The sequence below is a fragment of the Ornithodoros turicata genome, chromosome 6 (assembly GCF_037126465.1).
Source record: "Ornithodoros turicata isolate Travis chromosome 6, ASM3712646v1, whole genome shotgun sequence".
NCBI classification, from domain to species: Eukaryota; Metazoa; Arthropoda; class Arachnida; order Ixodida; family Argasidae; genus Ornithodoros; species Ornithodoros turicata.
The window spans coordinates 15,570,416-15,586,203 of NC_088206.1; the positions used below are offsets into that span (position 1 = coordinate 15,570,416).

At 46.7% G+C, this 15,788-nt stretch overlaps 1 protein-coding gene across 5 annotated transcripts in view; it reads left to right on the plus strand.

Moving 5' to 3' along the window:
* Positions 1-15,788, plus strand: part of LOC135399242 (uncharacterized) — a 162,268-nt gene that overhangs the window by 137,774 nt on the left and 8,706 nt on the right. For all 5 annotated transcript variants that reach the window (XM_064631057.1, XM_064631056.1, XM_064631058.1 and 2 more), the window contains 22 exons: positions 1,308-1,659; positions 1,851-2,031; positions 4,854-5,134; positions 5,201-5,295; positions 5,378-5,551; positions 6,412-6,518; positions 6,598-6,659; positions 6,817-6,962; positions 7,448-7,701; positions 8,655-9,003; positions 9,642-9,853; positions 9,947-10,141; positions 10,214-10,273; positions 10,878-10,977; positions 11,038-11,208; positions 12,348-12,429; positions 13,248-13,374; positions 13,462-13,511; positions 13,584-13,698; positions 13,856-13,962; positions 15,339-15,456; positions 15,541-15,691. In XM_064631057.1, the coding sequence (XP_064487127.1) occupies positions 1,421-1,659; positions 1,851-2,031; positions 4,854-5,134; positions 5,201-5,295; positions 5,378-5,551; positions 6,412-6,518; positions 6,598-6,659; positions 6,817-6,962; positions 7,448-7,701; positions 8,655-9,003; positions 9,642-9,853; positions 9,947-10,141; positions 10,214-10,273; positions 10,878-10,977; positions 11,038-11,208; positions 12,348-12,429; positions 13,248-13,374; positions 13,462-13,511; positions 13,584-13,698; positions 13,856-13,962; positions 15,339-15,456; positions 15,541-15,691 (3,376 nt within the window). In that variant the 5' untranslated portion in view covers positions 1,308-1,420. The remainder of the gene's footprint in view (positions 1-1,307; positions 1,660-1,850; positions 2,032-4,853; positions 5,135-5,200; positions 5,296-5,377; positions 5,552-6,411; positions 6,519-6,597; positions 6,660-6,816; positions 6,963-7,447; positions 7,702-8,654; positions 9,004-9,641; positions 9,854-9,946; positions 10,142-10,213; positions 10,274-10,877; positions 10,978-11,037; positions 11,209-12,347; positions 12,430-13,247; positions 13,375-13,461; positions 13,512-13,583; positions 13,699-13,855; positions 13,963-15,338; positions 15,457-15,540; positions 15,692-15,788) is intronic.

Sequence of the window (15,788 nt, forward strand, 5' to 3'; positions counted from 1 at the left end):
CAAAAAAAAAAAAAAAAGCTGACGTATTTTGGTGTTTCCCAAATTTTCCATTGTATTTAAAGAAATAAAAGTCTCTGTCTACCTTGCCGATAATGTAGTCCGAACATTGGGAGCGGGGTTCACGAAGGAGGGTCGAAACTCCCAACGTTAACCTCCCCTCTCCTGTGTAACACGAGAAGATGCCGAACTCGTTGCAGACCTGCTCTAAGTACGTCGTCTCCAACGAGTGTTTTCTCAATATGGCCATCGTGCAAGCAGGCGTTTGAAGCATGCGGGCGCACTATGTTGTCAACGGGCCAGTGACTGATAAGGGGGGTGGACACCCTTCAAAGCATTAGGTCCCCCCCACCCCCGAAGTGATGGTCTGGATAGGCCACTGCAACAAGCGGCTTCTACGCCTCTAAATGCTAAACAGAAGCCTTCTAAATGCTAAATATCTATGGGGAGCTTGTGCAGTTGACCTGTACGAGATAATTTGGCCTGAGGCATAGGCGCCGACTGCGGGGGGGGGGGGGGGAGGCTTGCGGCCTGAGCAGTGGCGTATCTAGAGCTACCTGCGCCCATGGCAACATGGTTAACATGATATCCTTGGGGATGCGTTTTCGTGTGGTCCGCACTAGGTTTCACACTACAACCTCTCTAATGGCAGGTGCTTTAGATCATTTATGAATGTGCCACGTTGAGTGCCCGACCTGGCACATTCACACCCGACCACATAATGGCGCCCCTGTTCACCTGGCGCCCATGGCACCTGTCGACACCTGCCACACCCTAGATACGCCACTGGGCCTGAGCCTCAACCCCCCAAACTTTCCCAGGGGGGGCCAGGCCCCCTCCGGGAAGTCTACCCAGCTGACACACAAGATGAACGTTTCGAGGGATATTCGAAGAATGGCGTGTTTCATGCCAGTGATCATGAAAATTCTGTAAAAAATTTGCCTCACAACGTCACAAACGGAATTCCCGACACCCTGCCCGACCTTGTAAACATTGCCGCAATGATAGTTTTCGATGCCAACTGAATGAATCAGGCTGCACAAGACGTGCATGGGACACCGCAAACAACCGTCTGTACATTTATTTCCGTGATCTTCACACTCTCCTCATTCTAATGAAGGTAGAGGCTTGTTGACATGCCGTTACATCACTTTCCCTCCAAGTAGTGAAATTCTCCATAAATCTCTGCCTACATGGCCAGGATGCTGTGAGGTCTAGTGCTGTATCGGCGTAATGCATTTGGCGAGACTTTGGAAGTAAGTTTAGGTTGACCGACTGGCCATTCTAAATGTGACTGTCTTCTTTTACAGCCGATGGCTAGACGGCGGGCCGGCCCGCGGAGCGGCGGCCCGCCTCACCGCCCGCCTAAGGAGATAAGCTAGCGATCACAGCGCCTTCGCCTACTCTTAAACCTCACACTGTCATGGCGTCCAGTGTCTACCACTGTCTTCTGCTCTTTCTGGTTGCCTTGCTGAGTGTGCCCACGAGCAGGGCCAACGTGTCTTCGGAACCGGCACCGCAAAATGCAGCACAACGAAGCGGGGTTTACCGGGACTGCGGTGGAATCCTAAAGGAATCACGAGGGGTGATCACCACCCCCGGCTTTCCGGGACCGTACCCCGTGCCTATCCACTGCCGGTGGGCCATCGAGGCACCCCCCAGGTTAATATGCTTTGTTGAGTATGTAGCAGCGAGCAAGAGAAATCGTGAGTTTACATGGAAACACATACCGAAACACAACGAATAAGGTACCTTACAATAACTGTATGTGGCGCTCTAGGGCACAACGCCGTCGATGTATATAAGCTTTTTCTAGTCTGAATCTAACAAATCGAATATTTTTTCTCCACTAGGCAAAAGGTTGTTCTATACTTGACCCAGTTCTACATGAAAGAAGGAGTGTCGCTGTCGGAGTACATATATTATTCGGACGACCATCTCAACATTGGATACACCGAGATCGGTACCGTCAGTTCCGACACTGAGCCAACGTACGTGATGAGCATCAAGCCGGTTCTGGTCATCGACTTCCAGGTGAGCCTTTCACTTCCTGGGCATTTCTTTGTTTCTTCATCAAGAATTGTACGGGAGAACGGCTGCTGCAACAACGAGCGCATGCAACAACCGGCTTCAATCTTCCTCGCACGGTGAGGGAGTACAGAATAGCCGTGCTGGACCTTACAGCCCCTGCAGTCATACCCAGAGCCCGCCCGCCCGGCCGGCCGGCCGCCCATCCGTTCATTTCCGTCTCACCACCACCACCACCACAACTGCTGGCAGACTTCCAGCGTGGGGCGGAGACGCGCGTGCTATTGGCAGGAGGGAAGTGGCGTCACCGCTTTTGGATGATTCGAAACTAGGGGGTTTAGCAAATTCTTCGTTCGAAAATCCCTGGAAGCACGTAATGTTCGCGACGGCATTTATATTTTTGCGTAGTGAGCGAGACTGATTTATAATGTGCAGTAAAATAAATATATTTTGTTTTTAAGTTTGTATAGTGAGGATATTTCGTCCCTGGAAATGCGTGCTGAGTTGCAGGGTGTTATTCCAGAAACATTACTGGTCTACAGATGCGCTAGTGAACGCTGTTTTAAAGAATGCGATGTGTTAATATTTATTTAGTTATGTTTGTTTCTGTTATTTTGGGGCTAGTTTCAGATTTTCCCTACCTCTTTCCCTCCCCTTGCCTTGTTACCCACATTCTACCTTGCACCCCAAATTGTAGTTTTGTGTATTTTAGTCGGCTCCGGCGACTGGAGGATATAGCAGCGCCTGGTAACGATATGTGAAAGCAACAAGTATAGTAGCATGACGTCACTAAGCGAGATCAACGGGCTAAGTGGCCTAACGTAATGAAAGTAACCAACCGCGTGGCGTCGCTAAGCAAAACGTATTTGCCGCATTTGATGCATGAAAAAAGGCACAGGTCGTTACGCGGATCAGTGATTTATCCAGACCCCCTCCCCCAAACACCCCCCCCCCCCTCGTATGTTTGGCCTCACCCTCTGAGGCTCTGCCATAGTTTCTGTGCACCCTCGCAGAGTGCCTTTGTCATTTCAGCTTTGGACTATGTCGGCAGTGATGTACAGGAAGCTGTTACGGCGTAACTGGAGCGATGATCCTAGTCCCCTTTTCTTTTTTTGCACCCCCCTTCGTGCTAGTTTGGATTTAGATAAGCTACAGCCTCTGCCCCAGTGCCTGAATGTCTCCCACCAGTAGTGTAGCCCGAAGAATATTTCGGGAGCGGTTCTACGGGAAGACAGCGCAAGGTAGCTTCTCCGCATTACGCTACTGCATTGTGGGGGAGTTCGCTTTACGGCGCGTTCGCATTTAGTAGACTCAGCAAGCGGACTTTTTGTGTACTGATCCTCACAAATATGTAATGTTCACGTAGAAAACTCAAATCATCCATCAGAATAAGTCTAATAAATCGAGTATCGCGCCATTTATCCGAAGCATGAAGTGATATAATAATCAATCTAATTGAACGTCACCATGGGGGGGGGGGGGGGGGGGGGGGGGAATGTCTGAGTTGCTTGGAGTTCGATAGATCAAGTTCGAGATAAAATTTGACGTCCACACTAAGGAAGAGTCGTACCTACAATACCTACAATACCTTCGAACAATACCTTCGAACCCTTAGCACGTCATCCCTAACCCTTTAAATACCATGCCGATGATGAAGATGATGCCCCGAAGAAGACCAGTCTCTGTTCAAAAAATTGGCGGCTCTCGTCCTGAAGCACTTCCCTCAACATTTCCTTACTGGTTCGCTGGATTTTCTACATTTCTAAGACAGACGGATGTCGACAGCTCTCCCTAAAGTCTGCCCAGGACACACAGGGGACGCATATAGGGACGTAACACTCTGCTCTCTAGGCAACAAACTTACATCTTCACTGCATAGTGGTTAGGATGATCACTTTCCACGCTGAGACTGGGAGGCGGCACGAGTTCGAATCCTGGCACCGGCTGTGCTGTCTGAGGCTTTCCCTGGGTTTTCCGAAGAGTTGCCAGTAGAATGTCGGCACAGTTCCCCCTGAAGTCGGCCCAGGACACATACTTTCCTCTTGTCCCCCACTCCTTCCTGCTGTCGTCTCTCCATCTGTCCACGTCTGTATGCCACTCATAGCCAAAGTTGCTTCGCGGCTCTAACACGGAATTTAAAAAAATATACTTGCACCAGTAAAGTGCTGTAGAACTAGCCTACTTCAAAATACTCGGTTAAAAACACAGGCAAAAGAGGCACACACAGGGACGGGACGAACTGCGAACCAGCCATCAAACATTTATGATAACTAATAACTTGAGGTTTTACGTGTATGATGTGCCTGTTCCCAATCATGGGAGAAGTTGGCTTATACGCCAGCCATTGCAGAACACGGAGCATTCTGTCGGAAGACATCAACGTGAGACAGGGAACAGTTGGAGTATTAATTCACCATCAACGTAACATCTGTGTTTCTTACTGGTTTTGTTTGGGATATGCAGTTGTTTGGACGAAAGTTAAACTTCTGCACTGCTAAAAATTTCGCGTTTCTCTCTCTCCCGCAAGAAATGCTCCACGTAACATATCGTCAGGGATGTGATTTGGACAATCCTTGAAACAACCGACATGGGGCATCCTGTGACTATACATCCGGGGACGTTCATTTATGATGCTCCCGGGGATATCCGGTGGACATCCATTTTCGGATACGGACATTGGGATCTATTTCGGACGTCCGCAGGATAACGTGTTCTGACTGGGACGTAACACTGGTTTTGTGGTGCCCATGCACACTAGTTTATTACTTCTTATTGTTTCAGTCACATACTAACACACTTTACCTTTTCCACACGAAAAAACCATAAAGGTGAGAGAGATGGGCAACATTCACATGAGAGTGCTGGACCTGTTCCTGAACGTGTACGGCTTCAACATCACGTACGAGATGGTTGACGCAAATGCAACGCACCGCATGGACCCGTGTCTGGGCCACCATTGCTCCTTCAACGGACTGTGCCTCGCCGCCGCCGACCTGCAGAGTTACCGTTGCTTCTGCCTCGAGGATTACTACGGTGACGAGTGCCAATACTCTCCGCGGTGTGGGCCCACCATGCCCGTCTCGCGTTGCAGGAACGGCGGAACTTGCAGGTGTGTGCGCGCTCGCGGCGACTCAGAGGTATCTGGATGCCAACGGATGCCCCGCTTGTTCCGTAGGTACTACATCGGCACCATGACACAGACATGCGCGTGTCCTCCAGAGTTCAGGGGTGCACATTGTGAGGAGCCCATCAGTGTGGATCATCTGTCGGGTGAGGATATTTATCGTACGTCGTAGCGATCTGGCTGCTCAGCTGGCGGCATCCTCCTACAAGAAGTGGTCTCGCATTTCAGCATTGCAGGGGAGAAGCAGCAGTCCTCCGAGCGATTGGAACAGCGTGGCAACAAGTGAATGTGGCCAGCTGAACTGTTCTCAGAAGTGTTCCTTGGGACCCAACAACCACTACCGGTGCGAATGCAACCCTTCTTTTCGGATGGCCGACGATGGTCGTACGTGTCAACCTGGAAGTGAGTATCTACAGTATCCGATATCTCCCGAAGAAGCGCACGGCGTATGAGGGGCTGTGGGTGGGCGACGCGACGGGAACAGAATCGCCGCTGAGGAAACTACGTAACAGGAAAGAGAAAAAAAAAACATGCGCTTTTCATGAAACTAGGCTTCACCAGGGTTTTTGGTGTACCATTTGTCTGGTCTCATCTACAGTTACACTACGAGTTATTTAGATCAGAAACAACTTGCTCACATCAGTGTACTCATGGATTAATCTTATGTGCATAACATTGGTAAAGGCATAGCAGTGTATTAAAACTTTATCAACTTTTTGTGACGATACACGTTTGGGGTCTTGCTACGGATTGCTGCTGCAGCTGATATCGTGCTTTGTTTTGAAATCCTGTGCTCGTCCTTTGATTTTGCAAATGTATCATATCCTCTAGTTCTTTAATTGAGTCAACGGTTTCATATGACCGACACAGTGGCGTCACTAGGGGGTGCGGTCCGCACCGGGTGACGTGACGGAAGGGGATGATGCGCCACACTAGTACCTCTCTTTCTCTGCGGCGACACGAGGAGCCCTCTGCGAGCACGTGATTTTTTTTCTGCCCATGGTGTACGGTTTTTATTTATCGCATGCTGTCTGGTATGAAAAGGAATTCATTATTTTTTGGGGGGGGGGAGGGGGGAGCGACGCAAAGAGCTCTCACATCGTGTGACGCGTACCCTAGTGATGCCACTGGGTCCACAAGAATAGGTGTTAATTAAATTGTGAAAACTGCTCAGCGGGGGTCTACTTACAGAATGTGAGTAACATAAACCAATGGTAGCTCGTATCTGCATTAAATATGCGCGTGTTTTCATCGCCAAATAGGCCGAACACGATTTTTGGTGGACTTAAAACTCTACGACAGGAATGTGGACTTGGACCATATGGACGCGAAAGGTCGGACTGCTCTACAACTTGGGCTCGAAAATAAGGTGAGCCTGAACGAACTGCCTGGCATTTTCCTGGGACGGTAAACATAAACACCGTTTATTTGCTTTCCTTTCATTACAGTTGAGGAATTTATTTGCTAGCCGTATGGAGAGCATGGAGACGTTGGCTGTCCTGGACTTTTTGTGAGTAATCTTTGTGTGAACATGTATCCCGGGGCATGTTATCCTATATGTAATTGCTACGCCTCCCTGCATGTGTTTTTTTTTTTTCTTTTTTGAGTCCTCCATTTTTGAGTCCTCCATTTTTGAGTCCTCCTCTTTCCATCCTGTGCACTTCTAGGCCAGGTGCGGTTGTGCAGTTTCATTTCTTCGCACACAAAGATGAAAGTGAGATCGCCAAGTCTATCATTGAAGAAGCACTCAAGACCGGAAAGATCGGGGACTACACCGTTGACCGTAACTTCATTCGCTTTGAATGGGAACCAGGTGAGTGTTTTTTTCTTCCCCAAACTTCGTTCCGTCTCCTCTCATCCAGTCTATTGCGTGCCAGAAGGAAAGATAGCAGTTTGTGTCCATCTGTTCATTCCTCAATTATGCCTTGTCAAACTTAATCTCACTCCATTTCTTTTCGCCTGTTGCGATGAAGGACCCTATTCATGAGTAGAGCCTTGGGGGTTTAGGGTTAAACCCGCTGAAATCCGTTGTTAGCCCCCAAATGATACCCCCGTTTTTATCCCCCCCCCCCTCCCCCGTGTTATCTCCAAGCTGAACCTGAACTTGGATGTACGCAAATTCAGCTGTCAATGCAGGCACTGGAGAACACTAAGCAGTGCACGCTCAGTAGGGTTGCTATAGGCATCTTGTGGTCATCTGAAATGCTAAAAAAATTTTATTTTTTTCTTATTTTCTGCTCGATGTTTACCCTGTTGGCTCCTGAAATAATATTTGGCTTTTTGTTTCTTTTTCATCAGCAATGAACATTGAGAGCATTGAGTCTGGCCAACCTCACACGCGACTCGGCGATGAGCTGGTTGTAGCCTGCATAACTTTGGGCTCAAGTGCCCTCAAGGTGCTGTGGTTCAAGGACGGGTTTCCTGTCGATCCTACGACACCGTTTCGATCCCTGTGGACCACGCTGGTGCCCAAGAACTCCAGGGATCAGTACACGGCACTCTTGGGTATCGATCGGACCACCGTCTACGATTCAGGCGTCTTCACCTGCCAGGTACGCGCTCTTGTTCTGCGTCTGTGTTTGTTGTCAGTGAGAACTTAGGGGAACTGAACCCAAAGCAGGGGAAAACAAGAAGGATGCACACAGCAAGATCTCAGACATAGCAAACTCATTCGGTAATTTATTTATTGACTGATTAATTTTTTAATTATCTCTAATGATCCAACAAATTTAATTTTTCCCTGTCTACTTCTGCCCCTATTTACCTTCAGTATCAGCTTAACTGAAACTGGAACAGGGTTGAAGTGAGTTCCCCCAATAAGTGTTTTCAATGTTACTGCATTGGGTACTGCTTCTTTGTTGGATACAGTGTATTATGGCTGAATTCTTGTGTCTACATGACAAGACGAAGCTACGTTATTTACTGCGGGTGACTGAAGTGAAAACCTCAGATGTGAATAAATCAGCATCGACGACAGAACAGAAAGAAGAATAAGTAATAATAATAATTAGTTAATTTTGGACTTTTATACATAAGAACAAAAAGTGAGCAATAAATGCTACGATGATTCAACCACAGTGATCTACATGAAAAATAGTGAAAAGCTTCTTGAATTTCGGATCGTTGATGTGGCTGACACTTAAGAAATTTCATGTAACGTTCTTGCATTACGATTTGGTGTAGGGATAAATTAATTCAATTAATATATTCAACTACATTTTAGACATTCATTTCAATTAATAGTCAAAAACTATTATTCTAGTAAGTTGATTAAATTTTAAGATCCGATGGCATAATAAATAAACAAACAAATAATATTGCATTTAATAAAATTAATCAATTAAGCAGATTAAAGTAAAAAGTCACCCAAGTAAATTCAATGCCCAGAACCTCGCGAACCTCTCCCTCGGAGAGAGCACCCCCTTACATTTTTTCATCCTTCTTTGACAGTGAAATTATGGATGCCCAAATTATACAAATGTGTCTTTTTGTTCATGTGGTGAAGGTGAGCGACTGGGGTGCCGTTCAGAACAAGAGTATGATCGTGCGAATCGATTCAGCGCCACGTCCAGTCGTGACGCCGGCCGCGCTGACTCTTACGGAAGGCCAAGAGCTCGTTCTCTCCTGCCGATCCCTGAACGACCTCAATCGCTCTCTCGGCTATAGCTGGCTCAAGAACGACCGTGTTCTTCGCGGGCCTTTCTGGGACAATGAGCGCGTCGAAGACCTCTACCCTTCGGGGTCACGTCTCCTGTTGGCAACTGTCAGGTCGTCTGCAACCTATGCCTGCGTCGTCACAGGACCTGCAGGGTCGGCACGGCGGGAGGCACGGGTCACGGTGCTGGCAAAAGATCGTGAGTATAAAGTGTTCATTGGATGCTCGTTCACAAGTCACTTCGTCGTGATTGCCGAAATAAAAGGTCGTAGAATTTTACTTTGCCTAGAATTTACTTTTAATCTAGCGTGGTGAAATAATTCTTATTAATTTATAGAGCCTGAAGTTTTCGGGAAATATTTTGTTCTAAATTCGGGGGGTAAAAATCGGGTAAATAAACGTGTGCACTAAATTCATGCGAATTCGGGTGAAAAAAACTCCCCGTATGCTAAATTCGGGGATAAATGGGGCTCAGTTACTCAAACTAATTGTAGTGGTTTGCTACGAATGGTGATGTAACTGCATTTGCTGCCAAAAAAAGCAAGTTAATGCATTCCTACAGACATCCCAGTGAGGGGAATTTGCCGGGTAAAAATCGGGTTTCACCCTAAAGGGTGAACCTTCAATTCGGGGTGCAATTTCGGGGAAGAATCGGGTAAAACCCTAAAACTTCAGGCTCTATTAATTTAATCGTGTATTCTAAAATTTAGTTAATCGCGTTAATTTTATTGATTTACCCATACACCAAAGCGTAATGTCAAAAGTAACGATAAGAATGATCGTAACAACGGTGCAGCTTCTGTGTGTGTAACAGACTTAGCTCCTCGTTTTGCGCAGGTAAGATTCCCATTTGCCCTCAAGACGAATCGCTCGGTGTTCACTGGCAACCAACGGCAGCAAACTCTTATGACCTGCAGCTGTGTCCCAAGCCTTACGTTGATGGCGATGTGAAGCGTCACTGTGTCTTGAGCACAGACCGTAGAGCTGTTTGGGCCACACCTGACTTTTCTGGTTGTACCGATGGTGAGCTGTCCAGGATCAAAACATTGGTAAGTCCACTGGCATCGTCTCGAGTGCACACACTGTCACACAAGTTCGACACTGGTTGCCTCGATAAATTTGTGCCTTTTCTTCTTGAACAGTTTGATAGTCTCCGAATGGGCTACCTGATGACCACCGTACCTTTGGTATTGGGCGACCTTCAGAGATATCTATTAAGTAGGAAATTTCAACCGGGTGAAGGCGAACCTATAGTATATCTTTTACAAAGGATACTAGAGTACCAGAAAAATCCTGGTTTGCAGCTTGATCCAAGAGATATCAGCAAGGCTTCTAAGGTATGTTTGAGTATTTTTGTTGGATGAAACACACCAAATAAGCTCTTGCTAACAGGCTTTCATACATAACAGACTTTCTGGGACATTGCATCACATCTTCTAGTTCACAAGGACCTTTTGCAGAAACAGGCGGTGAGTTTCAGTCGAGTTTCGGTACTTGTGTCATTATTGTGTGTTACTAACAAAGCAGAGTGTTTGTAAGAGTGTTTGAAAAATGACGGGCAGTCACTGCACAGTCCGTCAGGACGATAGTCAAACGTCTTCAGTGCAGAACGAGTTTTTCTGTTCTCTTGTCAGGAAACGTTTGACAGCGGCACCGTCGAAACACCCTATTTGTTGACAAAAACGAAAAAGAGAAAAGCCAGGGAAAAAAGTGGGAGACCCGTATTCTCAATCACTGATTGGCTGCAGTGGTTACGGTATCATGAATGTGATATGCTATCAGCAGTTTGATGAAACTTTTGGGTAATGCAATTAGTACATAACATGCATGGCAGTCACAGTGGCAGTCACAGGAACACAATAGCTATCTGAAGACAGTCGTTCCTTGCGCGGCAAACGATACACAGACACTGCTATGCCTTAGGAAAGGACGTGGTGGACAAATATATGAACCGTGATAAAGGAGTTGAATATCCACTGAATTTTTACGTGTCCTATTTAGGGGATTCAACACTATGCCTCCATTCTCATATGATGATGCAGGTAGTGAATTCTTCTTTTTATGATTTTCTAGTTCCTCACCATGCTTCAAAAACATGTGCTAGAGTACAGCCTTTTGCATGCGAGTGTCACAAAACCAGGAACGTTCGAGGCAGTTGACAGGCCAGGATTGGGTATGTGTGCAGAACCCTCGTGCACGCTCAATATGCTAACAAAATCAATAAACCTTACAGTCATAGAAGTTGGCAATCTGAAGAAGGATCCGGAGCAGAATGGATCTACAGTCCGATTCCCAGTTGCATTGACTGCGAGGTACGTCGTGAGCCGTGAAAGTGTTCGCCCCGCTGAAGCCTGGGGTGGGAATTCTGTTGAAGTCACGCTGGACAGCAATGCTGGTACTCTTGGTGAGTGTGAGACGGCATAAAGGCCAGCATCAAATACGCAGTATATACAGTCGCCTATCGATTTTTCGGACCCCGATTTTTCAGACATGCTCGATTATTCGGGCTCGTTCGCGGAACGGCCGCGGGTCCCATAGAGTTGATGTATAAGAACGTCCAAAATTTCGGACGCCGTGCAGCTCCGTCGCTCGATATTTCGGACTCTGTTTGCCCAACACGCGAATTTCTCTCTTGGGGTGACGGAAAATATTGGTATCATCTGAAATTCGTATTGAAAGAAATCAACCAACTAAAATATTGAGGCAAAAAAATAGGCAGTGATGATAGTTCATTTTCCATTCCTCTGAGTAGAACAGGTCTGTCATAGCGCTTTTTGCGTCTTCGTTTTTGACTGATGGCCCAGCACGTGCTGTCCGCCCGCGAGTAGCGCTACAGCGCTGTAAAGCGAGCTTCACCTAAAACACGCATGCATTAGGTGAAGCAGACTTGATGACGGCAGTGCCTCTCACAGCGTACGTTGACGAAATGTCGCTTCGGGAAATAGAAGCTGATGTTATCAGGTAGAGGTGGAAGCGCGTTAGGAAAGCATCAACAAATTTTTACAGCCTACTAGGGCTTAGTAAAGTTTATTTTGAAGCGAAATTCGTTTTTTCGGACTGCTCGATTATTCGGACTTTTGCGCGATCCCCGCCCAGTCCGTAAAATCGGACGGCGACTGTAGTTTCAATATGGCTTCAAATTAGCTGAACTAAGTTAAATCAAACCTATATGAGGTTTCGCTGCATACCTATATGTGCACAATTGGGTGGGCTATACGTACACATCACAGAGCACATCAAAACACTATAAATATTAACCAAAATACTCATTTTCGCAGAAGTATCATCATAAGTAACGTGGGTAAGATAAGCTTTCCTGTATTTTGCTGATAGCATGAAAACGACTGCTTGATATTTGTCTTTCTGACCCAGGAATTGATGCTGTAAGTTATACACTTCAGATTTTCAAAAGCTAGAAGAGATCAGAGTTTCCACGGCAAAAATGACATAAAGCTGTTGTTGCACAGTCCTGCTCTTTTTTTGTACAGTGTGAACTAGGAGTTGTCAATTGTAAACTGTCTCATCGCTTCACCTTCTTTTCAGTCAATGGTACGGTCAACGTGGTTGCTGTTCTCTACAAGACTTTACCTGACCTGTTGCCAGAACGGTTTCTGACTCGGAATCAGTACGTAAAGCGTACAGCTTTGTATGCAGCCTTCGTTTTGTGTTCATGCTAATCGCAGCCTAGACAGGCTCGTTTATAACCTCCACGCAACTACATAGTACCATATTTACTCGCGTATTTTACGCCATCGCATAATTTGCACACCCCTAGTTGAGCAGTAAAAATGACAAGAAAACAAAAAATGTAATTTGCGCACCCGCGTTTTCACGCGCGTATTATCTGGCACACGCGTCTCAGCGACCGTGGCGATTGTTTTTCGCGACGCCATCAGTGTTACCGAAGTTATTGCGGTGCTTTTGTTTGATTTGCGTCCACTGACACGATGGACAATATACTGTCGCTCGAACTACAAAACGCGGGAAAGAAACGCTTGACAAACACGCCGTGACAAACATTAGAGCACAACATGACATAGTTGGCGAACATAGCGTGCTTTCGGTTGTCTAGTGCGACTAGCTTCGTCTTCCAGCAGCGTCTCGACGTATTTCACCTGTATATGAGCAGTAGCGGGACGGCATTTTGCCTCTCGACCGTCAGCGGTTGCACGGTATTTGGGTACCTCTTTCGCGCTTGCACAATGCAGTGATAATGTCAATATCGGCTCTACCGAGATCCTATATGACAGGCATACTAAGAATTTTGAAATTTTGCGTCGTTCGAATATTGTAACGAACGTACCCGCGCAATATGCGTACCCCCGACTTTTTTGGGAGAAAAAGTGCGCAAATTATATGCGAGTAAATACGGTAGTTAATGTACCCTGAAATCCCGTTACACCTTGTACAATGCTAACGACACCGATTATGTATTTTCTTCAGTGACACAGATTACGTGAACCAATTGTATTCAAGTCTGGTAGGTGTTGCAGCATGCATCGGTCACTCCGCATTCAACGGAAGCGTTCGCACTAAAGTAAAATTGGTTCATTCCCGTCCGGAAGAAGAGGTGAGAGTACCATCATCTTGTACCAGCGGAACAGATTCGCTAAAATTGAAAGTCAATTTTGAAAAAAAAAAAAAATTATATCTTCAGGTGAAGACGGACCTGAACATCACCTGCGGTCTTGCCGACACCTTGCAAAGGTGTGTGCTAATAAAATTTTTACTTTCACCGCATTTTTTGCACCTCGTGATGCAAAATACTTATTATTCCAGCAAAATCCAGTTTGTGACAGAGGGCTGCGTCACGAGTAACGGATTGAACTCGACAACCTGCGACTGTACACGCCTTGGGACGTACGCACTTTTACTCCCCAGTCGAGCACACCAGGTATGCCAGCACGCTTCTTTGGTTCTTTAGGGTGGTAGGCTTTAGAGAGTTCTGCTCACTATGGCTGCCAGAGTACTAATTACATGAATGGGAATGATACGGTTACTTTGTTATACAGTGTTTCGTAAGTTACGAACCCTCTGCACCTTGCTTGCAGGCCGAGCTGGTGATGGAACAGCAGACTGATACGATTGCTGGCATTGGCTGCGGTGTCTGTCTCTGCTTCCTGTTGCTTACCCTTATATCCTTGTTGCTGTGTTGGCGGTGAGTCGATTATGTGTTTGACGCTGTTCTAATCCGTGGAAGGTAGCACTGTGTGTAGGGCCAGCACGTGAGCTTACAAACTCGAATGCAGTAACCAAGCGTATTCCATTCACTCTGCCACCAAAGTTGCTCTTGGCATGGCGACATGCAGAGGAGTCTGACATTTTTGTTCGGTAAAAATTTACGATTAACGATACAACGGCTTCGGACTGCATTGGTCACGTATTCATGAAACAAGTAGCACAACTCCTTTTTTTAAGAAAAAAAATTCTGGAAAGCAGAAATTAGAAAGCTGGAAATTAATTCTGCAAAGTGTCCTAAATGCATTACTTCCCCATGATCCGTCGCAGGTGCCTGCGCGAAGGCCAATCTCGGCGTTTATTTAGAATCACAGCTACAGTCGCCGACCGTTAATTCGGACTTCTAGTGGTCACGGGATTTGTCCGAATTATCGAGCAGTCCGAACTAGTAGTTAATCATAAAAATCCACTCTCACACTGGCGTTTATTACAAAAAATTTACACGGGACGGAAGAAAGCGTCGACACGCGTCTGTCTAGCAGCGCGCGCACGAGACGGAACGTCATGAACCATGCGAATAGCATTTACTTTCTGCTCCAGAGTAAGCCCCGAGTAGTTGCCCCTTTTACGTGTTGCGGTTCCAGTCTCGGGCGCGGAGGACGTTGACGGTTCGGAGCTCGTGCTTGCTATAGCAGCTGGTTGCACGTTACCCCGAGTCTCCGACGGCGTGCCGTCCACATCGCTGATATCCAAAATGCCACTGATCGCATTGTCATCACTGTCAGTTGACGGAGACGACATTTCCACAGTTTCGATTGTCGCATCCGAAGTGCGTGTCTAAACAGCAACGTCGGTCACATGAACGCGAACTTAGCGCGGGCGCGCGCTTCTCCTCCCCGCAGGCGGCGCTCCGAGGGAGCTACTGGAGGGGCAGCCCGGCGGCGAGCGGGAGTCGGAAGCTCGAGGTTCCGATTTTGAATTTAGGAGCGTGGATTTTCACAAAAAGTAGGGAAAGTCGGCCAAAATCCGTCTGAATTATCGAGCCGTGGCCCCGAAAACGGTCCGAATTATTGGAAGCTGAAATGCATTGGTTCTATGGGGGCTATTGATTGAGGCCAAGATTTTGTCTGAACTATTGGAAAGTCTGAATTATTAGGGTCCGAATTAACGGTCGGCGACTGTATAACTACCAAAAGTGGTTTCCACATACTGTCGTGTGACGTTTGAAAAGCAGCAGCTTAAAAAAATAACGATTGACACTCGCTATGTGGAAGTTCAGCATCTGGCCCCTGGAATGTAGTTTGCTCTGTGATGTCTGACCAGCGTTAATTCCTGCAATCTTTTCTTCGAATGCAGCCCCATATGTTTTAGACAAGGAAACGCTCCCACCGATGCAATCAAGATGCAAGTGTGTATAGCCTTAATTGGCGCTCACGCAGCCATGTTGAAAGGGGTACATGGCTCACTCTCACAGGTAAGATCTTTGTACATAGTACCTTGCCATTAAGGATACATTCGTTTTGGAAGCAAAAAAAAAAGTATCTTATTTATTTTTCAGTATTACTACCCCCATCTAGTCTCCGTCATCCAGTTCTTCCTACTGGCTGCATCATGTATGCAACTGTGCTTGGGTCTTGCTGTGTACATAGAGTTTGTTGACACAAAGAATATTCGATATCCCACAACAAAAATTGCTGCCATGGGATGGGGTATGTCACAGCATGTCGAACGTCTGCAGTCTGTCCATGCTAACTGTGGACAGGATTTTATAAAATAGGGAAATGCCCCCCCCCCCCTTTTTTTTCA